Source organism: Ochlerotatus camptorhynchus, unplaced genomic scaffold (genome assembly GCF_037179485.1).
Source record: "Ochlerotatus camptorhynchus isolate MF236.1 unplaced genomic scaffold, CSIRO-AGI_Acam_v1.1 ptg000011l, whole genome shotgun sequence".
In the NCBI taxonomy this organism is placed as follows: domain Eukaryota; kingdom Metazoa; phylum Arthropoda; class Insecta; order Diptera; family Culicidae; genus Ochlerotatus; species Ochlerotatus camptorhynchus.
In genome coordinates, this window is record NW_027040503.1 from 1,121,020 (window position 1) to 1,147,130 (window position 26,111).

The 26,111-nt window shown below is 39.8% G+C and overlaps 1 protein-coding gene across 2 annotated transcripts in view; it reads right to left on the bottom strand.

Annotated features, from left to right (window-relative positions):
- The window catches only part of Osi17 (DUF1676 domain-containing protein Osi17), a 136,110-nt gene that overhangs the window by 58,106 nt on the left and 51,893 nt on the right, over positions 1-26,111 (bottom strand). For both annotated transcript variants that reach the window (XM_065220999.1, XM_065220994.1), the window contains exon 3: positions 148-390. In XM_065220999.1, the coding sequence (XP_065077071.1) occupies positions 148-390 (243 nt within the window). The remainder of the gene's footprint in view (positions 1-147; positions 391-26,111) is intronic.

Below are 26,111 nucleotides of genomic sequence, written 5' to 3' on the forward strand. Positions count from 1 at the left end.
TTGTATAACATTTACACTTCGGACCTTCCTGATTTGCCTCAGGGTTCCCATAAATCTTTGTTTGCCGATGACACAGGCATTTCCGCTAAAGGAAGAAATCTTCGTGTTACAGCACACACCAGCGCAATCTGCATTAGGCACACTTACTAATCTTCTTGAACAGGATCCTCGGCTCCGAAGCACCACGTGCCTCGATGGTCGTCCGTGGAACGAACTCCAACTTGGCCAGCATTCCGTTGCCCTCGATGGCACGCGGTTCGATGCGGAAAATGGCTCCATCGAACATGATCTCCGGCATGCGAACGTTGACATCGTGAGTCAGCATAAACTTGAGCGTTTTGTCGTGCAACGCAGAGGTGACTTCCTCGATGGGGGACGTTGGTTCGAAATCTGCAAAATAAACGAAATGAAAAGGAAAGAATTAGAAAACATAAAAAAAGAGGTAAAGCTATAAAATATGAGATTTGACCTTGCATCACCCAAGGCTTGACCACGGAATACGCCTTTTATCCCCCAGCATGTGTGGATGTTTCGTGGGACCTGAATATTAATTTCTTAACATCTTTTTCTCTCTTTTATTATCGTCAGAGAAGAGAAAGTTGTTTTTGCGAAAGTGGAGAATCCAAAAATTCATCAATGCCGTTTCGGAAAGAAGATTATGACAACGTTTCATTAAGGTCCATTATGGTTGGAGTATTCAATTTTTCGGGTGTTTGAACGAACTGAGGTCATTGAGCAGCTAAATAATTGAAGGAAATTTCCTATTTTTTGGCAGCCGTTGATCATCACTCAAAAAGACACATTTTGATGATGAGTCCAGCAGCCTAAAGCACGCTAATATGATTTTTTTCCCGGTCTTCAGAAAACATACTCAACTCGATCAGCACTTGGCTAATGAAGACTAAAAGCACTTGAAAGCACTTAATTCATCTTGTTTACAGCTTTTCAGTTTTGTTTGTGGTAAACCCATCACGAATCAATTTGTTCGATCACTTTAAACGTTAGTTTTTACTCTTTCTTAGAGGGAGCGACGATCCACAGCGAGTTTCGTTCCGATTTCATTTTGGTTGTGTTTTTATATTTATCCAGAATCGTTGTCGAGTGAGAGTTTGCCATCCGTGAATGCGTGACGTTTCATGTTATTGGAGGAAGAGTTGTGGCGATGGTGGGCGGAGAATGATTGTAGTTCCAACGACCGGTATTTTGAGGTCATTATATGTACGTATGTACTGTGCACTGCACACGCACCGGATACCGAAGAAGACTCAATATTCAATGTGTTTAATACCAGCAGGAGGCAATTGATGGCAATGCAAAGCAATGAGGAGGGTCCTCCGCAATTAGCCGTGTAAGCATGAAGGTGACAAGTCCTCGAGGAAAGTTGGCTGATGGACTTTGTGCTCGTTGTGAAATGGGGTTACTGTACGAATCAATGACCGCTTAGTTGATTAATGAAGTTGGCTGGTTATGGAGAGAAATTTTGGTTCAAGGTTTCGAAAAAAAAATAACACCGGATCCTCATTTTCCACGTATACATAGGCAAGTTTAAATTTGATTTGCAAAGAGTATATAGAATTTATAACAGTAGTGCGCTATATGGTGGAGCTGTGGGGGGGGGGGGGGTAAAAATTACGAGTAAAACAGTATTATTTTAATTTACATACCCTGGAAGCTAATTTACACTGATATAATCAGAACACAACGTTTCCTAATTCCACAGAAGCAAGAACAAAAAAAGCTAAAAATGGTTTGCTTAATACAAATACTGTTAAACGGGGTAACATTGATAGTTTTTTAGAGTAGGGTTTTTGATCTAATTTCCGTCCTACTAAGCACACCCCGCGCTTTACCTCTCTGTTCTGAACGAGTTTAAACAAAAAATGGAGTATTTGTATCAAATATGACTTCTAAATTTATTCACCTTTCCATACGTACCGTTGGATTTGATAAAGAGTCACAAATTGTTGAGATATTGCTTAAAATCTAATACTGCTTCTTGATTCTAAATTCGTTCTACGAATTTCAATTCCGTCCTAACGCATTGAAACGCCATTAGATTTTCTTCGTCCTATGGATAAACGGAGAAAAAGGGGATTCGCCAGGAGCACTTCTTTTGTTTTGAGAACAATGACCGTAAATATTCATACAATGCACTCTAACAGGATTTATGTTGTAGCTAATGAACTAACGCATCGGAACAAACCTATTGTTAATTTGTGCACGGTGAAATGATTGATATTATTGATGTTTTCTGATCAATAGAACGGGAATAGGCGATTACGACGAAGTAGCGCTCTACCCTATATTCTAAATATCTTTTAAAACAATGAATGTTTTTCAAATTTCATTTTTTAAAAACAATTACTGAGGATGCTAGAGTGCATAACACCCGTCGAAGTCGAACGCCGCGAACCAACATTGAGCAATTACGGGACGCCGGAGTTGCCCAGGACTACACGCAGCAGCTGGAAGTTGCACTACCCACGGAAGAGCAGCTTGTCGCAGCTTCTCTTGAAGATGGCTGGAGGGATATCCGTTCCGCCATAGGTAGTACTGCTGCAGCGGCACTAGGTACTGCAATCCCGGACCGTAGAAATGACTGGTTTGACGGCGAATGCAAACTGTTAGTAGAGGAGAAGAATGCGGCACGGGCGAGAATGGTGCAACACCGCACGAGATTGAATGTGGAGCGATACAGACAAGCGTGGAACAGACAAAACTCGGTTTTCCGAAGAAAGAAGCGTCAGCAAGAAGACCGAGATCACGAGGCGATGGAAAATCTGTACCGCGTATACGACCCACAGAAGTTCTATGAGAAGGTAAATAGTTCTCGCAAAGGCTACGTGCCGCAAGCCGATATGTGCAAGGACTTGGACGGTAACCTTCTCACGAACAAGTGTGAGGTGATTGAGAGGTGGAAGCAGTACTATGACGAGCAACTCAACGGTGAAGTAGCAGAAAACGAAAGTGGCACGCCAACAGACCTTGGAGCACGCGCAGAAGACGACAGGCTACCGGCCCCTGATCTTCAAGAAGTTGAAGAGGAGATCGGTCGGCTGAAGAACAACAAAGCAACTGGTGTAGATCAACTACCAAGTGAGCTATTAAAACACGATGGTGAAGCACTGGCTAGAGCGACGCATCTGGGTAATTGCCAAGATTTGGGAGGAGGAGATATTACTGGAGGAGTGGATGGAAGGTGTCGTATGCCCAATCAGGCATGGCAAATCATTTACATTCATTTTGTGCATTCATTAACATTCATTTGCCTCTAACTTTTTTCATCAACAGAACTCCATGAAATGATGTATGAAGCTTTTGTAGGTTTTGATATTAGCTACAACTTTTCTGGACGGCTCAAATCTGTATATCTTGTGCATGATGAACCGGAGCGAACAGAACTTACCTATGTTTTTCAGTGAATGTTAATTACATTCACTGAAAAATAGTAACAAGTTCTGCCCGCTCTAGTTCGTCATGCATAAGACGTACAGATTTGAATTATCGACAAAAGTTGTAGTTAATATAAAAACCTACAAAAATTTCTTAAATCATTTAACGGAATTCTGTTGATGGAAAAAGTTAAAGGCAAATAAATGTAAATGAATGCACAAAATGAACGTAAATGATTCGCCATGCCTGTGCCCAATCTACTAAAAGGGCGACAAGTTGGATTGCTGCAACTACCGCTCAATCACACTGCTGAGCATCGCCTACAAGGTACTCTTCTAAATTCTATGCCGCCGCCTGTCACCATTTGCAAGAGAGTTCGTTGGGTAATATCAGGCAGGATTCATTGGTGCCCGCGCTACCACGGATCAAATTTTCGAGATTCGGCAGGTTCTACAAAAATGCCGCAAATACAGCGTGCCCACACTTCATTTGTTCATCGATTTCAAATCCGCATACGACACAATCGATCGAGATCAGCTATGGCAGATTATGCACGAGTACGGATTTCCGGATAAACTGACGCGATTGGTCAAGGCGACAATGGATCGAGTGATGTGCGCTGTTCGAGTATCGGGGACACTCTCGAGTCCCTTTGAATCTCGAAGGGGGTTACGGCAAGGTGATGGACTTTCGTGTCATCTTCGGTGGTGATCCATCACCGATCTGGTCATTCTCGACAATCACGACATTCATCTGTGATCGTTTTGAAGCAGTTGCTGCTTTGCTTGCTTATGTCAGTGAGTTGGTAAGTGAGTTGGTGAGTGAGCCCAACAGCTTCCGTTTAATTTTGCCAGCTTTGTTTGTAACTCACACAGTCGCGTGTGCCGAGGCGAGCTTGGAATGCGTAGGCGTTGTTTTCATTTTCTTCTGCCGTTTCGCTTTTTCTCATCATCATACTGCAGAAGTCTTCACTGTTTTCGTTGTGCTTTACATCATCAGCAGCGAGTGTTAGGTTTTGCCTGTGAGCAGCGACCATTACTGGTGATTGTTATTTGCCATGGCTCTACCTCTCACTGCGTGACAAAACGTTCTGTCAGCGATAGTCGGTTGATGCGATGACGAGTGTCGAGTGAGTGTCATGATATTTTGCATCACTGGTTTGACGCATAATCGGGGCGGTCCGGTGTAATATGAAGGAGAAAACAGTCGTTTTAAAATGCAATAGAGTTCAGTCGAGACAGCTTAAAAGATGTGCGTCAGTCATAGTTTACTTTGTAAAGTAAGGGGCACGGTAGACCGAAAATAAAATAAAATGTAAAATTTTAATGGATGTCGTTCCCGTCTTACGTAAGGATCAAATCGAAACAACGAACGTCGCGTAAAAGTAGAATCACATGTAAGCATACGCGCTTTTTCGTACCTTTTTTGTCTCCAGGTTCAAAAAATCATCGGTCGTAGAGGCTTATTCTTGTGTAAAGGGCACCGCCGTCGAGTTTAAGTTCGAATAAATCCCAGATCCTATCATATTAGGGAGACTTACAGTAACATCGCTTGATTATCGTGTGCGTTGTGAAACTTAACATCGTCATCAACGTCAGTTTTGAATGGTTGAAATAACAACGCGTTCGTGATATGAGGGGCTTGGTGGCCTTGGAGCGACCATTTTTGCTTACTGAGTAGAACGTCATGAGTTTCTATCTCAAGCCCCTGCACATTCCAGATTCGTTAATCGCTTTATTTGTTAATGTGAAAACATTGGAATAACAACAAATCGATCATCGATTGTTGTAATAAAAGGAGCTCGTTTACATAGTGACAAACGTTTTTGCTTACTGAGCAGAATACCGTGAGTTCAATCCCAAACTCCTTCGTGTTATAACGAACATCAAATCAGCTCATCATTTACGCAATAAGCTTATATGCTATAAGCAATAAGTTTGAAATGTGAGGAGGAAGAAGAAGTTACAGTACAGAAGAACATTAGAACACAACATCTCTAGAGCCTACAGCTCTACGGTCTTCGAAAAAGTTGTGCATTTCATAATATTGAGAACGCTGCCCAACACAGCAAAAAATAAATTTTAATATTACATCCAAGAGGATGCACTTGAAACATGTCGAAAATCTCATGTAATTTTTATGGCCACAAAAATAAACAAATGCAGTAAAAGCAGCGTAATGTCAATTCATGCACAGTAATAATGATAATTTTGTCCTTTTTGGCCAGTAAATTACACTATATTTTTGACACGATTGAAGTGCATCAATTTTGTTGTGATATCAAAATTAATTGTTTGCTGTGAAGACATCAAAGACCAATGATTTTCGAAAAGCAGGCCTACATACAAAAAATCAGCATTAAAGGCGTTTTCACCATTTTTTTTAAGTATATAGGAGAGAGTCTAGAATTGCAATTCTTTGGGATTGGGATAAGATGGAGGAACCAGGTGAGGAATCCATCGGAGCATTTCGTAATAATATATTGGTAATCCGTTTCTTGCAGTTCTTGAAGCTTTTGCTTTTAAGGAAGTCGGTTTTCCCAAATGTGGAAATAATCTTCACTGATGACCACCAACTGCTCAAGATAGATTAAAATAAGTGAGCAATAAATTGAGGGATGCAATAAAGCTTGTACTCGAAAGAAAATGCACCGTTTTTCTCCGTGTGTAACTTTTTTATCCGTGGGTAAACATTGATGAAAATCTGGATATAACTAGTTTGGAGTGAATTGTTTACAAGTGCAAAATTTCATATCAATCGGTTCAGTGGTTATTGAGATGTCATCGAAACAAGAAGAAAATCGCCGGAGAATTTTGCGAGCCGTCATGGAAAATCCGACTGTGACCATGAGATGGATCGGAAGACAACTGGGAATCACCCATACAACTGTGTCTCGGGTGGTAAAATCGTTTAAGGAGTCCCAGGCGACCGAGCGGCGGGCTGGAAGTGGAAGAAAATCGAAGACAGCTGACCCTGTGAAGGCCCGGAAGGTGTTGGCTTATTTCAAGCGTAATCCGAACCTTTCGATTCGCGACGCGGCTCTGAAGGCAAAGTGTTCCGCCTGGTTCATTCAGCAAACCATGAAACGAGCTGGGCTTCGTGTATTCAAGGTCCGGAAGGCACCGAACCGGCGTGATCAACAAAACACGGCGGCCAAATCCAGCGCAAGGAAGCTGTATCGAGAGTGGTTAACGAAACCGATGTGTGTGGTTGTGGATGACGAAACCTACATCAAGGTAGACGCAAAGCAAATACCGGGGCTGGAGTTCTACGTTGCCAAATCACGGTTTGATGTTATGATGATGATCCGGAAGACATAAGGAAGAAGAAAGTGGACAAATTCGCCAAAAAATACTTGCTCTGGCAGGCCATATGTCAATGCGGTAAACTGAGTAAACCGTACATCACAATGGGTACCATCAACAGTGAAATTTACCGCACCGAGTGCCTCCAGAAGCGTCTGTTGCCCTTACTGCGGTCCCACGGAAGCAAGACATTATTTTGGCCGGACCTGGCATCATGCCATTACGCGCGATCGACGTTGGATTGGTACAGAGACAATAACGTTGTTTTTGTACCAAAAACCGCCAACCCCCCAAATTTACCAGAGTTTCGTCCGGTGGAAAGATTTTGGGCCATAATGAAGGTGTTTAAGAACGAGCTGGAGTTGAAGAAAGAATGGATGAAAGTGATCAAAAAGGTCGGCTCCACCATTGCACAAAATGTAATGAGGGGTCTTAAGGGAAAGGTGCGGGCCTTCAGCGATGGAAAGGAAATTGAATAAAGTAATTATGCCGAAACATAGTCCATATGTATTAGTTAATTCCCTGGAAGTTTCAAGAAAATCCGACTTAAAATAAATTTTTGGCGAACACTTTTGTCTGGTGCTTTTTTTTTTCGAGTACAGGCCTCAAACCAAACTTCATCAAGCGATTTCCATATAGATTTTTCCCAGAGATGGCGCTGTTTCCTTGGTAGGCATCGTTGCAATTCAGTGTGAGAGAAGCGATCAATTATTTCCAATAATGACAAGCAATAATCAAGAATTCACGTAGCTAAATGAGTAAAGATAGCAAATATCTACCTTTTTAGGAACTTTTACTTTAAAACGTAATTGCTAGTTAACTGCAAAATCAATAAAACAGGTCATTCCCATACACTTTCAACCTTACCACCAAGAGAGTAACCCAACAAACAATTTTAGCTGCAGACTAGCTTATATAGGCAAAAATTAGCTGTATAAGCCAATTTTTGGCTGTATAAGCTAATCTGCAGCTAAAATTGTTAGTTGGGAAGCTACTTTAGCTCTCCCAAAATTCTCTCGCTCATGCGCTCAATCTTTGAACATGTCATGTATTTTTATGGCATGCGATTTGTGATTTCCCTCTCACAGACTTCAGAATTAAGTACCAGTCACTGAAAAAGTTGTTGGTACCCTAATTTAGGCACTTACATTAACATCCGAAGTCCCTTCGGTCTCCGAGTATGCAATTGACACAAACGATACACAAACGGTGGGAAATCCTGTTAGGGCGGGGCTTAGAACATATTTTTAGTGCCGAGTATGCAAACAAAGGACTTCAGATATTAATGGAAATGCAAATATAAAAGTACCAGATATGTACTCCACAACATAGGAACATTATTTTGTAGTATGTGAAAGAGAATACTACGATTGTTGACTGCACTGTCCTTTATTACAACCAACGCAAAGCATTGCATGCGTAATTTCCAACACATTTCACTACAAACAACAGTAATGCCATCTGATAGCCAATATGCACAGAAACCATTTCCATCGACTCATTGGTTACTGATCATGTATGTTGAGTACGAAATATTGGTGAAAATTTATATCAACACTTCTATTAACAAATTCGCAAGTATAAGGTTACGACGCCAGATTTAGTCTATTTAGTAGTAATGTTTTTTTCTTTGTTAAAGATATTTTCAGCCTTAAGCTGGTTAATCTCTAGGTTTAAATTTGTGTTAAAATACCGATGGCTTAAATTGTTTTCTCCATGGGCATTCGACCTTTTATCATTCAACCTTCTATCATTTGATCTTTTATCATTTGACCTTTTATCATTCGACCGTTTTTTGTCATAGATTTGTTCATACTCTCCAGTGGACCAGATCCAGATAAATTTGCACGAAAATACGAATGAATGGGTGAAGTAATGAAATTGGATTGTTAATGGAATGTTTAAATAAAACTGCAAAAAAGGTTATCTTCCATTTAATTCGACTGAATCAATTTTGGTATGGTATGACAGATACGTATTTCGACTACAATGTGAAGTCTTCATCGAGTGTACCCCATTAGGCATAAATAAGTTAGGCATACGGACGTTAGGCATAAAGTCCTTAGGCATAATATACGGTAGGCATAATGGACGTTAGGCATAAAATACCTTGCTGCTGTGCAACTCTAGAAACCTGTTTCGAGCAAGGTAAACCATGCTTAAATTAGGCTAAGCGTTGAATAAAAAATGATACAAGTTCAACAAACATAGTTTATTTAATAACCACAGTTTGGAATCCATTATTTATCATATCATAAGTGACGTAGCTACATATTTACTTAGATCCAAGATAAGTAGCGATACCCGAGCAAAGTCGGTTAACAAAATGAAAGCAAATCGATATTAAAGTTTGCAGTTCCTATCATAATGAAAACTCATTTTGATTTCAATTGTCGCGACAGAAGTCTGATATCATATTGTGCTTTCATTATTGTCACCGATGTCAGCAATCAATAGACGATTCCCATTATCATCCTTCTGGAATTCATCGGGTAGATTATGCCTAACGTCCTTTATGCCCAACGTCCATTATGCCTATCGTACATTATGCATAACGTCCGTATGCCTAAAGTCCGTATGCCTAAAGTCCGTATGCCTAACGACCGTATGCCTAACGTCGTGTACCCGTATTCAGCAGTGTCATTCCCACTAAAAAACTTATGAAAATCTAACCCCCTTAAGTACTCATCCCCTAAGTAAAAAAGTCAAGATCACAGGTATAAATGAAACTACAGTCAGGAATCCTTATTGCCGGGGTAACGGGGGCGTGAATAAGGAACCGCGAATAAGGATACCCACAGCTTATGGGATTTGCACTAATAGGGGCTGTAGTGGAATATCTTATTTGTTTCAATACATAAAGCTATACTGTCTTGGACAAAGTTGCTGTACGGGGTTAGACCAACAAGCCTGTGCCATTGGATTCAGGTTAAATTGGGACTTACGTCGCTAGAGGCGTTTCACTTTTATGTTACTTATGACGGGTGCTATAATATATGGATCATATTTCCAACATAGAATATCTCGTGATCCTGGCGATATAGAAAGTTACTGTCTTCAGCAAAAATGTTCGGATGACCAAGTCCTTTCGGATGGTGGCCATATTAGTTCAGAACTCTCTCACTACGCAGAGCTAGTGTGCATGTGCAATTCCTATATAAACTGTATCTCGAGCGCCTGGCCATATAGAAAGTTGCTGTTTTCAGCAAAGTTGTGCAGGTGATCAAGTCCTTTCGGATGATGGTCATATTAGTTCAGAACTCTCTCACTACGCGGCGCTAGTGTGCCAGTGAATTTCCTGTATAAGCTGTATCTCGAGAACCTGGCCATATAGAAGGTTACTGTCTTCAGCAAAGTTGTTCAGGTGACTAAGTCCTTTCGGATGATGGTCATAATATTTCAGAACTCTCACACTACGCGGCACTAGTGTGCACATGAACTTCCTTAATATGTTATGTCTCCAAAGCTTGTCCATGTAAGATGTTGCTGTGCAATGTGAGAACAGGAACCGGAAAAGGGATGACGTGTAGAGGCCGGAAATCGATGTCAGATGCCATTTTGGAATCCAATATGGCGGCCATCGGGTCAAGGAAAACTGTCAAATACCCTACAATATGGATATTTTTGGAAAGGGGACGACGTGTAGAGGCCAGAAATCGTTGCCAGAAGTCATTTTGGAATCAAAGATGGCGGCCATCGGGTCAATAAAAACTGTCAAATACTCTATAATACGGGTATTTCCGGAAAGGTAACGACGTGTAGAGGCCAGAAATCGATGCCAGACGCCATTTTGGAATCCAGGATGGATGCCGTCGGTTCAAGAAAAACTATCAAATACCCTACAACATGGGTATTTTAGGATAGGAGATGACATGTAGAGACCGGAAATAGATGTCAGATGCCGTTTTGGAATCAAAGATGGCGGCCATCGGGTCAAGAAAAATTGTCAAATACTCTACAATATGAGTATTTCCGGAAAGGAAACGACGTGTAGAGGCCAAAAATAGATGCCAGATGCCATTTTGAAATTCAAGATGGTGGCCATCGGTTCAATAAAAACTGTCAAATACCCTACAATATGGGTATTTCCGAAAAGGGACGACGTGTAAAGGTCAGATATACATTCCAGACGCTATTTTGGAATCCAATATGGCGGCAACATGTTTTCCATAAATAAGGCCTATTAAGCATATTGCGTATAATTTATTGTGTATAGCGTATCATTGAGCAAGATCTCAACATAACGTGGAAAATTCCTCAAAACAATAAAAAGCTATGATTTGTATTGTTTTTTCTATCGTTAACTACAGATTTATTCCACATTTTATTTTCTCTTTCGATAACAAAGAACCAACCAGCGCTTATGTTTATGTGCGCTGTTTTATGCATTCTAGTCATCTCGACTTCCTTTAGCAAATCTTGCATTTTTGCACTCCGTTCACGTTGCGATCTTGCTCAGTGATACGCTATACACAATAAATTATACGCAATATTCTTGGTAAGCCTTATTTATGGAAAACATGTTTTTTTTTTTTAACTAGTTCGTTTATTTGGAAGGCTCAATCGCGTTAGCTTTACGGAGCCGATAGTTCATTGTTCTTTGTTTGTAACAACATTCACTTAATTCTAAGTCTAGTAGGAGTTGGGCCGAATACTCGCGGCTTACTCGAGGTTAGAGAGGTACATTGTCGAAGGATTGGATCAGGGAAGGAGCTTGGGGGTAAGGTTTCGTTGTCTCATCAGAGCGTTGTCACCAGTATGAACGGTAGTGCGGTTCTAGTTTCGTCTGGAGTTTGACCGGCTATGGTGACCATGGAAAACATGTTGCCACCATATTGGATTCCAAAATAGCGTCTGGAATCCAATATGGCGGCACGTCGTCCCTTTTCAGAAATTCCCACATTGTAGGGTATTTGACAGTTTTTCTTGACCCGATGGCCACCATCTTGGATAACAAAATGTCGTCTGGCATCGATTTCCGGCCTCTACACGTCGTCTCCTTCCAAAAATATCCATATTGTAGGGTATTTGACAGTTGTTCTTGAACCTATGGTCGCCATCTTGGATTACAAAATGGCATCTGACATCGATTTCCGGTCTCTACACGTCATCTCCTATCCGAAACTACCCATGTTGTTGGGTATTTGACAGTTTTTCTTGACCCGATGGCATCCATCTTGGATTCCAAAATGGCGTCTGACATCGATTTTCGGCCTTTACACGTCGTTCCCTATCCGGAAATACCCATATTGTAGGGTATTTGACAGTTTTTCTTGACCCGATGGTCGCCATCTTGGATTCCAAAATGACTTCTGGCATCGATTTCCGGCCTCTACACGTCGTTCCCTTTCCGAAAATACCCGTATTATAGGATATTTGACAGTTTTTCTTGAACCAATGGCCGCCATCTTGGATTCCAAAATGGCATCTGACATCGATTTCCGGCCTCTACACGTCATCCCTTTTCCGGTTCCTGTTCTCACATTGCACAGCAACATCTTATATGGACAAGCTTTCGAGACATAACATATTAAGGAAGTTTATGTGCACACTAGCGCCGCGTAGTGTGAGAGTTCTGAAATAATATGACCATCATCCGAAAGGACTTAGTCACCTGAACAACTTTGCTGAAGACAGTAACCTTCTATATGGCCAGGTTCTCGAGATACAGCTTATACAGGAAATTCACTGGCACACTAGTGCCGCGTAGTGAGCGTGTTCTGAACTAATATGACCATCATCCGAAAGGACTTGATCACCTACACAACTTTGCTCAAAACAGCAACTTTCTATATGGCCGGGCTCTCGAGATACAGTTTATATAGGAATTGCACATGCACACTAGCGCCGCGTAGTGAGAGAGTCCTGAACTAATATGGCCACCATCCGAAAGGACTTGGTCACCTGAACAACTTTGCTCAAGACAGTAACTTTCTATATGGCCAGGATCACGAGATATTCTATGTTGGAAATATGATCCATATATTATAGCACCCGTCATAAGTAACATAAGGGTGAAGCGCCTCTAGCGGCGTAGTTCCCAATTTAACCTGAATTCAATGGCACAGGCTTGTTGGTCTAACCCCGTACAGCAACTTTGTCGAAGACAGCATAGCTTTATGTATTGAAACAAATGAGATAATCCACTACAGCCCCCATTAGTGAAAATCCCATAAGCTGTGGGTATCCTTATTCGCGGGTAGCCCGGCAATAAGGATCCGGCAATAAGGGATACCGGCAATAAGGATTCCTGACTGTACAATGTGTTGAATTGGAACTTTCAAGATCAATGAGCTAGTGAAAAGGTAAATTAGATATGGATTCACTAATGATAAGCAAATAAGATGATCCTATTTCTGTACTCAAAAAAGTAAAGAACTTATGATCGTCTGCTCAGTGAGCAAAAATAATCGCCATTAGTCCATTGAACCCCAGAAATTACAGTAAACTACTACAACCTACGATCATTCAAACCCGGCGGCAAAAAGCTATACAATTGAAATGACGTTCTCGAAGAGAGACAACTTTGTCTCCAAACCCGGATCGGGCATGCATTACATTGCCATTAATATCGCATTTTACAGGGGTCAATTATCTGCTACCGGAAAACGTACAAAAACAAAACTGCTTCCCCACGTTTGCTGTGACTCATTGCCTTGAATCGCAATATTGCCCAAATTAAACCCCCTAGAAAACTCGAAATGTCAGTGCAAGTGCCTTTGATTTGTGAACGATAGATCGTATCACCTTAAGAGTAAAATTATCATCGAGTTTCCCATATGCGAGCAGTTTTCCCTGGAAAAGCTCAGATCAAATCCATTTTTGTCAAAATTTAGACGAATTCAACTCACTTTTGAATTGGTTTTATCGTCCGTATGTCATAATACATTTTGTATTGATGTTTTATGGTATTTTAAAAGTAACTGTTGAAATTCCTCCCGGAATTTTTATAAGATGTCATATTCTTTATCGCAATTCATTTTACGACAATGGATGTATGCTTTTAAGCTCAACAACACATTTGGAAGAAAGTATCTGAAAGATTATATTTGTGGTTGGTACCATGCAGCCTAACATAAGCCTAGGAATCACTTTCCTTTAAAGCTACCGCTTTCAAAGACACGAATAAATTAAACAAATGACACTATCGGCAATCAAACATTTGTACCTCGTATTCGTATACGCACTAAACAGATCTCACCCAATCGCTAATTGCCAGAAACTCAGAACGTGCCATTCCACAGCTTTGTTTCGCCCGAAGGAAGATAGTGAAAGCAATGACTCCTCCACTGTTGCACCGGAGTTTCCTCCAACTGGAACCCGATAGGACCACTTACACTTTCTTGTAGACAAACACCCAACCTCATCCAACGCCGACGACGTCGTCGTCATTTCTCTATCACTGGGTCGTAAAACCGGTATCCGCGCCGGCGACGGAGGCCCATCTTCGGAGCACAGTTGGTTGGGTAATTTGCCTCCGTACTTTTAACTACTGCACGACATCTTCTGCTTCTCGGTTGGAACGAAAGCGAAAACCCACTTGAAGTTGTTTGCCAACTTAGGCAAGTACCTAGGTATTGGATATCTATCGTCAGTGAAAAACGAGAAAAAGGGAAAACTTGACTCAGCGACGAAGATGAAGACGACGACAACGAGAAGGTGCCGGTGTGGATTCGACCTTCAACCATTCACCATGGAGTGCCTTTAACAGCGTAGGAAACGTCTATTGACTGGAATCGAACGGATGTTGAAAGTGCCGTGCGCTGAAACACAGTGACACAATTTCTGCGGACAAACTTGTTTTCCGAGATGCATTTCACTACCGCCCTTTTCCGGTACAGGTAAATTAGCGGGTTGTTTGAATATTATATACCAGCGTAGACTCCGTTACCCAATGTGATGAGGTCGAATCTTAACTATTAGAGCTGTAAATTTCTATCATGTCGAGTTCGTAAATTCAATAAATAGATCAAAATGGGAAGCAACTGTGCCAAACATTTATTGGAAGCTTTATCGTCAGTAGGTGTTTCTTCCGGTAATTTCACTTCTATGTGTATTTTTATTCTAAAATCAAATCTAAAGAGCATTTAACATCCAAATGTTTAAAGTGAGTGGGATTGATAGATAAGGTAAGCTTTGTTCATTGGATTTGTTTTGCTCTGAATAAGGGTGCTCACGAACTCCATTGCCAACCCGATTATCGAAATTACCGAAATCCGTTAATTTCGGTAATCGGGTCGGCAATGGAGGTCGAAAGATCCAAATTTACTTTATTTATTAATCCCACTCACTTTAAACCACATTTAGATGTTTAAGACTTTTTCGATTTCAAATAAAAATACTAACAGTAGCAAAATTACCGCATGAGACCCCTTATCGTCAGTGAACGCAATCAACTCCCGAAAAGTCCCCGATCCACATTGATACATAATTCCATCAATCATCTTCAACGGTTCGTTCCTGTAACCCAATAAAAAATGTACAGCTATCAAAAATTGACAACAAGCGTAAAGAAACAGCTCTAAACAAATACTGCGATCAAAACAAAACAAGTCTACTCCAGCTGTCTGAGTTGCGCCCACTGACCTACATCGATTAGAATGCTGTTCACACTCACTGTGAATAATGGGCAACACTCCCATCTGCCCATCAGATCAATCACCACCCTCGAAACAATCATAAATTTCATCTTGGAGATTTGCCCAGCACGCTCAAAAGTAGAATAATATCCGCTACTTAACAAATCATCCGCTTCCCAGCACGGTGAAGTCGGTAGCTGGCACACAGAAGAAAAAAAGCACGTGCCATTCCAAAACCCACAACAGCAGTAGGTATGTTTGCCAATGTGAAATGAACGGAATACACTCGGCACACTTCCAGAGTAAAAAGAAAAACAGTTGTTTCTGAAATCCAAAAGAAAAAAAAGCAACTGGCATACCGCCAAGCTATACAAACGGTTTGGCCTTACAGCCGTATGGATAGTTCACATGTGAGCGTTTGGCTGACGGACGGCGGCAGCCCCAAAAAAAAACGCCAAAGTGCGTAGTTTTGAACTGTACATGTTGTATATCAGCGCTCTGTAGTTTTACATCAACCCCCCGAGGGGGTGCAATTACTATTTTTATGTTTTTCCTCCAGCATGATTTTTTTGTTTTGCAGTCCTATTGAAATTTTGTTGGCTACCACTTCGCCGGTCAATGCCGGCAATGGGAGGAATTAAATTTGCTTGTCAATTTTTCCATACATCAAGCAGCTCCGAGAAAGAGATTTCACTCGTCCGTTGGTGTAGTTCCGATGACTTTGCCTCCAGGAATGTGGGAGCACTGACTTGGCGTGATGTTTGTTTTCAAAAAGGCGAGGCACGTTCCGACATTAATTGGATTAAATTTCACAGTGATTGGCGGTGTGGGCGAGTGATTGGGATGCTTTTCTTCGGAAATGATAGCACGAGCGGGGGGAAGCCATCGCATCGTGGTATATTGATTCCACGCCTTGCGTGGAATTTGAATGTTTCAGGCAAATAGATTCCGACTTTGCAGCCTTGGTGAATTGTTAGATGCAAGCAACGAACTCGATTGTTTACTACTGTGGAATTACAAGCAGTATCAAGTAGTACACATCCTACCAGGATGTATCAACGTTTTTGCTTGATTTTTGACAGTTTTTGTACTATAACTGAAGAAAAAATTAAAAGGAAGTCTCAATTATTAATCATTATTATTGCAGATTTGGAAAAAGTTAAACGTTTACTATGAGAATTGACCAATAGTTTAGGATTTGAGTACCTCAAAATTAGTTGCTTCGTTACCACGTTTTGCATCTCTTAACTACATTACTTCATTAGCGTGGTTAGACAATATTACATGACCGCCCCTTCTCCCTGCCTGTTGCTTTGTTTTTTTTTTTGTTAAACAAACTACGGTTAAATAAAAACTCGTGAAAATGCTATTGAATCAAATGGCGAGTACATTTTCACTGTAACCAATAACAGGACTTTGTTACAGTGAGGCTTTTATTTTAATGGTGGAACATTAAATTTTATTATATTCAACAACAAGCTTACTGATTTTGAACAAGCAATGATCGTTTATTCAATAGATTAATGTTGTAATCACATCGCGTCTGGATCACATAATTTTGTGAATCTTAATGTTGAGAAAATACTCATATTACATAATTCTCTGATATAGATAATTCCTTGGGGCATCCCACTCTAAACTTTGTATTTCTCACGATGTAAATATAGGGTGTCCCTGATTGTCTAAGCACGGATTTTGACCACCCCTGCTTGTTTCAGATGACGTTGAAACAGCTGATTATCACGCTGAATCATTGTTTACATTTCGACCAACAGTTTAGTGTCGGTTCTTTACATTTCCGTGGCAATGCGAAGCATTTCTCCGGAAAAGCACAAACAGATCATACACAAATGGTGCAGTATCCCGAAAAATTTCTCTGAGTCAATTAGCGAAATTGGAAGGTGTAAGCATCGGAGCCGTTCGAAACGCGATTCGGCAGCATGGCGATGAAGCAACTTTCCAGGACTGTATACGTTTCTGGAATATTTTTTTTCCCCAAATTTGCTAGAAAACGCTATTGTTTTTTATTTGAGGAAATTTGGGGGGGGGGGGGGAGATCACACTGAAAACATTTTTTCGTTAATTCTCTCACGTTCATTTCGTAAAAATAGGTTTCGTACATTACACAATTTATTCGTTAATTATGCGAAACATTCGTATTGCACGTCGCCATGTTCAATGCCAACTTTAAGAATAATTCGTAAGATACAAGAACTGAATTTCGTAAGGATGTAAACATTGGCTGTGAAAATCATTCTTGCATTCCCGAAAACTACGAAACCATTCGTTCACGTACGAAAATGTTTTGTCCATAGTAGATATTGCACGCGCATTCTTTGTGTATATTACGAAACCTTTCTTTATTGCACTAATTGAATAGTCTTGAGGTTTGAATGTTTATATACAATCACGGCCAGAAGTAAAACAATAATTTGTGAGTGAGATTGCGAGCAATTGCGTGTAATTCGTGTCGAAAATCGTAAATTTCGACACCGTCATGTCAAGTTGTAACAGAGTTATGTGCGTCCAGGTGAATCCAGGTTTAATGGGGAACTACACCGCTAAAGGCGCTTCACTTTTATGTTACTTATGGCGGGCGCTATAATATATGGACAAGGAATCAAAAATATCTCCAAATGACAAAATGACAAGCGATCAACGAACCGAATGATAACGCTATGTCAGAAGTGGAAAGCAATAATGATATAATCTTCTCCCTTCTTTTTCATGACCAGCAGCCCGTGCGACACAGCTCACTCGGGGCGGTAGAAGGAAACGAGCAAATTGTTGGCAAGCTGCTTCACGAAGTAAAGCCGAAGATGATACACGTGTTTGCAATGGGATTTTTTTTGTTATGTATTTTCTCGATTCAGATCAAGCTATGTCCTCATCCGTGTATATTGCAACAAAGCAAGCAAGCAATATATCGACAGTGAGCATGCATAAGGGCCTATACGCGATGATCGATTCTCTTCGTCGATTTTCTCTTTTGTTAATAACTCGCTAGATTTAACGTTTCTCGGTGCGTTTGCTGTTGCTTTTGATAGCCAATACAACCTGTTACTACTCTGCATTGAACAAATTCTTGAAAATTGTTTTGCTTAGCTGTAGCAATGCAAAGAGAAAATCGATGAAGAGAATCGATCATCGCGTATTCGCCCTTATGAATGCTCACTGTCGATATCATTATCATTCTACCACTCCGATCGAGCTGTTGCAGTGAGAGTTTTTCGTGGTAGTCATAGCAAGCGCTTTGTCTGTATCGTTGGTTGCTTTATGTGTTTGGATTCGCTGTATATGGATCATAGGTCCAACATAGAATATTTCGTGATCCTGGCCATATAGAAAGTTACTGTCTATAGCAAAGTAGTTCAAGTGACCAAGTCCTTTTGGATGGTGGCCATATTAGTTCAGAACTCTCTCACTACGCAGCGCTAGTGTGCATATGAGCTTCCTATATAAGCTGTATCTCAAAATCCTGGCCATATAGAAGATTACTGTCTTCAGCAAAGTTGTTCAGGTGACCAAGTCCTTTCGGATGGTGGTTATATTATTTAAGAACTCTCTCACTACGCGGCGCTAGTGTGCACATGAACTTCCTTAATATGTTATGTCTGGAAAGCTTGTCCATACAAGATGTTGCTGTTCAATGTGAGGACACGAAACGAAATAGGGATGACGTGTAGAGAGGCTGTAAATCGATTTCAGACGCCATTTTACAATCCAAGATGGCGGTCATCGATTCAAGAAACACTGTCAAATACGCTACAATATGGTTATTTTCGGAAAGGGGATGACGTGTAGAGGCCGGAAATCGATTCCAGACGTCATATGAGTATTTCCGGAACGGAGACGACGTGTAGAGGCCAAAAATCAATTAAAGACGTCATTTTAGAATCCAAGATGGCGGCCATAGGTTCAAAAAAACTGTCAAATACCCTACAATATAGGTATTTTCGGAAAGGGGATGACGTGTACAGGCCGGAAATAGATGCAAGACGTCATTTTATAATCCAAGATGGTGGCGATCGGTTCAAGAAAAACTGTCTAATACCCTACAATATGGGTATTTTCGGAAAGGGGACAACGTGTAGAAGCCGGAAATCGATGCCAGACGCCATTTTGTAATTCAAGATGGCGGCCATCGGTTCAAGAAAAATTGTCAAATACCCTACAATATGGATATTTCCGGAAAGGGAACGACGTGTAGAAGCCGGAAATCGATGCCAGACGCCATTTAGTAATTCAAGATGGCGGCCATCGGTTCAAGAAAAATTGTCAAATACCCTACAATATGGATATTTCCGGAAAGGGAACGACGTGTAGAAGCCGGAAATCGATGCCAGACGTCATTTTGTAATTTAAGATGGCGGCCATCGGTTCAAAAAAAAATGTCAAATACCCTACAATATGGATATTGATTTTGGAAAGGGATCAGATATTGATGCCAAACTCTATTTTGAAATTGAAGATGGCGACCGTTGCTTTAACGTAAACTATTAATGGGGACGAATTATATAGGCCCAATATCGATGTAGAGTAATGCGGGGCAAAAGTACGCACTTAACTTTTTTAGTAAGTTAACTATTGAACGAAAGGCAAATACCATGCGACCAAGTTACCACGTATTTCCTTAATGTCTTACCTTTCAAACGTAGAACTGGAAATTACCAAAATATTTGTGTAATATGAGAACTGAAACAGTTTTTAAAAATAGTCAAATGCGTAGGGTGGGGGGGGGCAAAAGTACGCATTGTACGTGGCAAAAGTACGCATTGAACAAATAATGTATTTGTCGCAAATAATGGTATAACAAATAGTTTCTTGAGTACTGTACCTCCCCTCTGGTCAACCAAGATTAGGAAGCATCCAAAAACTACGTTTTCTTTTTAGGGGCAGAAGCGTGAGGGAGGGAGGGTGATCAGAGTTGAAGTTTGTTGGTTTCCATAAAGGTTCATATAAAACATATTAAGGTTCCATGCAAAACGGGTAAAATAATCTTTGAAATTCGACCATATTTTCTCTGGATGGTTCCCGAGAAGTCGATCTTTAAGGGGTCATACATGAAGTACGTGATGCACTTAGGGGGGTCCAGAAATAACTAAAAATTCAAACACAAAGTCAATATGAATTGTTTTATTGCATTTTATTGAAAACGAAAATCAAGAAGTTCATGTTAAACGAAAACATAACCATTTCAATGCGACATCCTGTGCGTACTTTTGCCCCGCGCCTGCTGCGTACTTTTGCCCCACATGCAGTTTTATCAATGATTCGATTTATTACAAAACTTATGAAACTGTTTAAACGGAATGACTGCACCTCTCAAACAATCATAGAATAAAGATATTTTTAGAATTTTTATACCCATTTTTTTTCTAAACTTTAAATGGTCAAAACATAATCCCCAAAATGTTGAACATTAGATCAAAACTGCACAAAACACAAATTACCTCATAACTTCACGCCACTACGTTCAAATAACTTATGTTTACACCTGTGATCAACTGGTCGAATGATGTGTCGAACCCATACAGTGTGGCAAGGTTTTCATGTTCGAACATTTCAAAAAGGCCTATGCGTACTTTTGCCCCGATTTACTCTATGCAACCATTTTGGGATCCAAAATGGTGACAATTGGCTTTCGAAGGGATAATTAGTTGCTATGGACAGCCTCGTATCAGTTCAGTACAGTTAACGTGGACCGTACGGGGTAGGTTTGGCAATATTCCACTAGGAAGATGAGTTTTGTGTAATTAATGTTTTATGGTATTTTGGAGCTCAAAATCTTGCCTCGCATTAATTTTCTTGAATAATGCTTACCAAGCATGTTGTGTATAATTTGTGTAATGTGTATAACGTATCATTGAGCAAAATGGCAACATTTTGACTTCCCTTAGCAAATCTTGGATTTTTGCCCTCTGTTCGACATAACTGTCCAATGTGCAGAAGCTTTCGAACTCGATTTCTGCCGAGGTGGGAAGAAAATATAATCCATATTCATATGGGTCCAGTTCGCTTACAATTTCATCTGATGTAGCCTGTTCATCTCTTATGATTTCATTGATTTCACCGTGTTCCTTATCCCCGTCGCACCATACTTTCCGTGAATGTGTTGAATTTCGGATATGATCTGCAAATCCTCGTTGTCGTCTTCATTGCACTGTGAATTCGCAGAAGAATTTGCTTCTAGCAGTTTACCAACGTACTTTGTTTTATTTCTTTTAGAACCACATCCATGCAGGCTTCCGGGAATCTCACGCGTACACAAATGCGACAGCGAGCTGTGAGACCGAGCGTCGCATAACTCTCAAGTCCATGGTGTGCTACATTAATTGTACAAAAGAGAGACCAAAACGATGTGCGCGACAAGCTACAAGCTCTCAACAAATTCGAGCGTTTCAATTTTTTTTTTGTCTCATCGCATTGCTCTCTCAATGCGACGCATGTATTCAATCACATGCGACTGTTTCATTGAAACATCTCAATGCGCTCTCTCAGGGCGCCATCATATGTAATGTTGTCGGGTGACGAGAGAAGGGACTGCAAGGGTTTGTTCACAGAAGACTTGTGTGCCCTTTTCACATGTGGCTTTTGAAATGGGGTGAAGTTTTTAGATGGTTCCAGAAATATCTTCTAGTATAGATTCAATCCGGCTCAACACATGGTTCCAGAGATATACTGGAATCACCGTAAGATCACCACTCATGCTCATAGGAAGACGAAATTGCTTGTCGAAAGGATGCTGAAGGAAGGTAAAGGAAGACTACGTGAGCTGTGGATGGCAACCTTACTGTAGTTGGGATATTATTATTATTTAACTTTATTAAGGAGGCGTTCAGCCTTGGGCTGGTTCGCCTCCAAACTAGTTGGGATACCGTTAGCATATTAGCACCCCAAATAATACCGGAATATCTCTGGAACTATGTGTCCTTCAACAAGTCCTTATGCAGAAATCTTCTAAGCTTTCAGCCCATTTGGTGGAAAAATAAACAAGTTATTGCACATTAGTACCAAATAAGACTGCCGCGCTAAAAAAAATCCCTCAGAATACTTTTACTCAGACCAGTAAAAATATAAATTTGAATGTAAAACAGCACTATATTTTACTATACAAGATCATACGGTCGACGTAAAGTCAGAAGGGACTAAGTATAAAAACAAAAAGTGAGTTAATGATATCATAAGATCAAGAATTCCCTCAGCTACACTTCACTTTTTCAGCCAGATTTGAAAAATTAGAGTAGCAAGAGGAAACGGTCAAGTGATTTGTCCAGTTACGTAAGACACAAAATTGAACAGCCAACTTTAAATTCGTTTTTCTCGAAATCAAAAAAAAAATGTCATAGTTCGGTCTGACTTGACCGATCATATCAACACGCTTCTTCTTATTCTTCTTATTCGCATTTTAAGCTTATTGCATATCGCATATTAGCTTATTGCGTGCTCTCAACTTAGTGTTCTAGATGCACTTCCACAGTTATTAATTGAGAGCTTTCGATGCCTGTACCATTTTTGCATTGATATGATTGTGTGGCAAGTCCAATCATACTTCTATGCCCAGGGAAGTCGAGAAATTTTCCAACCCGAAAAATTCCTAGACCGGACCGGGAATCGAACCCAGCCGCTTCCAGCATGGTCTTGCTTTGTAGCTGCGCCTTTACCGACTGAGCTAAGGGAAGCCCCATATCAACACGCTAGTAATGATAGAACTTTGAAGATTAATATTTGTATTTTGTCTAGCTTGAGTGAACACAATTTTAAGGGATTATTTTCAACGCAGAAGTGTACTTTGCTGCAAAAACGTTGGTGGTGACTTCTCATTACATACACACAATTCTACACTTAAAAATTAACCAAGTTTAACATGTTGTAAATTTGTTCTGTTATGATCCATTGAGCTGCAATTTTGACTCAAAACTTGCTTTTCCATTGACCTTTGTCCGATCAGCTATGCACACATTTTATTTTTATTGTCACCTTCCAGCAGGTGCTTCAAAAAATTTGGTATGTAAGAAATACGTGAAATTCAACATATTTGTAATTTTGCGTCAAAATTTTAGCTCAATTGATCATAAAAGAACACATTTACAACATGTTAAACTTGGCTAGTTTGTATGAAAACGACCTTTGTCCGATCAACTTTGCACCACAGTGTACGTAGGTACGAAGTGCTGGATTAAGGTTAATGTAATAAATTTAGGAAACAGCTGTGTAATATCTGTATTACGGATTGTTGCTAAGCTTCTTGCTTCAGGAATTGTATTGAATACCTGTCAATCAACAAAACTTACTACGGCCGCATCTGAATTCTTCAGATGTGTTAGTGCTCACAGGATAGTTCATACCAGCCACCATGATGCTGAATTGAAACAATCAATTTGCAACAACAGATTTCCAAAAAGTCCTAGTGTTAGTACCGTGGACCCTCGGTGACATTGAAAAAAAGCATATTAACGAGCAAATAAACCATAACTTGTTGCATCAGAGATATTTGAAACCACACATCCAATTTCCCCATTTTTCGTCCAACGCCCTCCACAAGCATGCTCTTCATCAAAATAAATACAAAAAAAAAAAATTCAATTTAAGGACCTCAGCGCCTACTGTAAAAAACCAACAATTCCAATTTCAGGAAACAAAAATTAAAAAATTTAAATAAAATTCAACTAAAGACCCCTAGCACCCCTTTTGCTTCAAGGAAATTAAAAACAAAAATTCAAATTTTCTCAAACATCACAAACGCCTTCAATTTGCATTAGTATCATTGAAAAGAAATAAAAATAAATACTCTTAGCGTCCCATAATGCCAACCATTTAAATTTTATGAAAATATCAAAACGCCTTCCAGAAGCATGTATATCATCAAAGAAAACATATTTAAAATCAAATTCAATCAAAGAACCCTAGTGCATCAGAACCCCCTGTTGCACCAGAATCAAGTATTTCAATTTCATCAATCATTACAAACGCCTTCCAGTTGCATTGGTATAATCAAAGTATGAAATAAAAAATAAAGACTCCTAGCGCCCCCAGTTGTAAACTAACTATTCTAATTTCATGAAACATTCTAACAGCATCCAGAAGCATGCATGTCATCAAAGTAACAAATATATAAAATTTAATAAAATACCCCTGGTTCCCTCCTGTTGAATCAAAAATATTAAAAAACACACTTTCAATTTCATTACTTTCCAGACGCCGTGAAGATTCATGAGCGCCCCCTGTTGCTTGTTGTAATTTAAAAATAAAATCATCATTTTTAATTCCTCCGCCGAATTTGCTTTTGCATAAAAATTAGAAAATAAATCACATTTTTAAAGATCGTTTTGTGTGAAGGCATTTAAACTAATAATTTCAATTTTGTCAAACACTTCATGATTGGCCACGGCGGCTGTCTCAGAGAACTTATATTTTTTTGTTCAACTTGCTGCTACATCACAAGAAAGATGTGTGCTATGTTTATGGAATTTTGATATTTTTTTTCTAATGTGTTTGAAACAATAGCAGGGAGTTAATAGTAAAGGTCAAGCATGAGGAGCATCAGGAGGGCGCATGGAGTATTAAACACAAATCATTCGGGAGGTCATGGTCCCCCTTGCGCACGCCACTGTCTGAATACACTGGAAATCTATTTGAAGAGTTGATAAATTTCACCTCATATCTATTTCAAATTTGAGGTTTAAAAATATCCTACAAATTATCAAAACTTGCCTATTTTACTTTATAAGTATTACACTGGCGTGCACAGGGTGGGGCAAGGTGGGGCAATTGCCCCACCTTTTATAAATAAGATTTTTATTTTCCACATTTTCAAAGCTATGATAAAAAATATCTAGAGTTCTTGATCACTTGGTTTGAAGGTATAATTGAAACCCTTTTATTGCGTCAATTCCTTTGAGATGGTGCCTGAAAATTGCACCACAAAGGTGCATGAATTGACAAACTTCAATGAAATTTTTTGGTCAAAAAATTGCACCACATTGGTGAATACAAAAAAATTCTGGTGTATTTTTTTTCAAGATTGTTCATGGAGGGTTAAAAGAAAAGGATAAATTTAAGGTTAAAAAAATTCACCATCGTGCTGGTAAATCGAAGAAAAAGCTTTTTTATTGAATATTTCTAGTTCTAGTTCTAAAATTGAATTGCGCTAAAAATTTGGAAGTGCACATATACCTGAAAATTTCTGGTGGAAAGTTCGCAATACTATGGTGAATGCAAAAGCAAGGTTTCTTAATTTTTCTGGTGCATAATTTGCATCGTTCTGATGAATTTAAGCTTCATTGAAAATTAATGGTGGAAAATTTGCACCATTCTGCATGAAGAGGCAAAGCCTGAAAATTGCATAAAGGTGCATGGTGAAAAAAACTTCACTGACAATTTTTGGTGCACCGTTCTGGTGAATGGAGGAGCATGTTCCATTGAAAATTTCTGTTGTGAAATTTGCATCACTTTGATAAATGAAATGAACAGAAAATTTCTGGTGGAAAACTTGCACTAGTCTAGTAAATGAAGGCACAAGCTTTATTTAAAATTAAGCTTAATTTTAAACTTCTGGGGGAAAATCTGCACCATTATGGTGAACGGATGGGCAAGCTTTTCGGAAAGTTTTAGGTCTTAAATTTACTGAATAGAGAAACAAATTTTAATAATAATTTCTGGAGTACAATTTGCACCATTCTGATGATTTAAGGGAAACTGCTTTACTGAAAATTTATGGTGAAAAATGTGAAAATAGGGGCAAGCTTTATTTGAAAATATCTGGTGGAAAATGGAAAAAGGAAATCGGCACCAATCAGAAGATTGGAGAAGCAATTTTAATTGAACACTAACG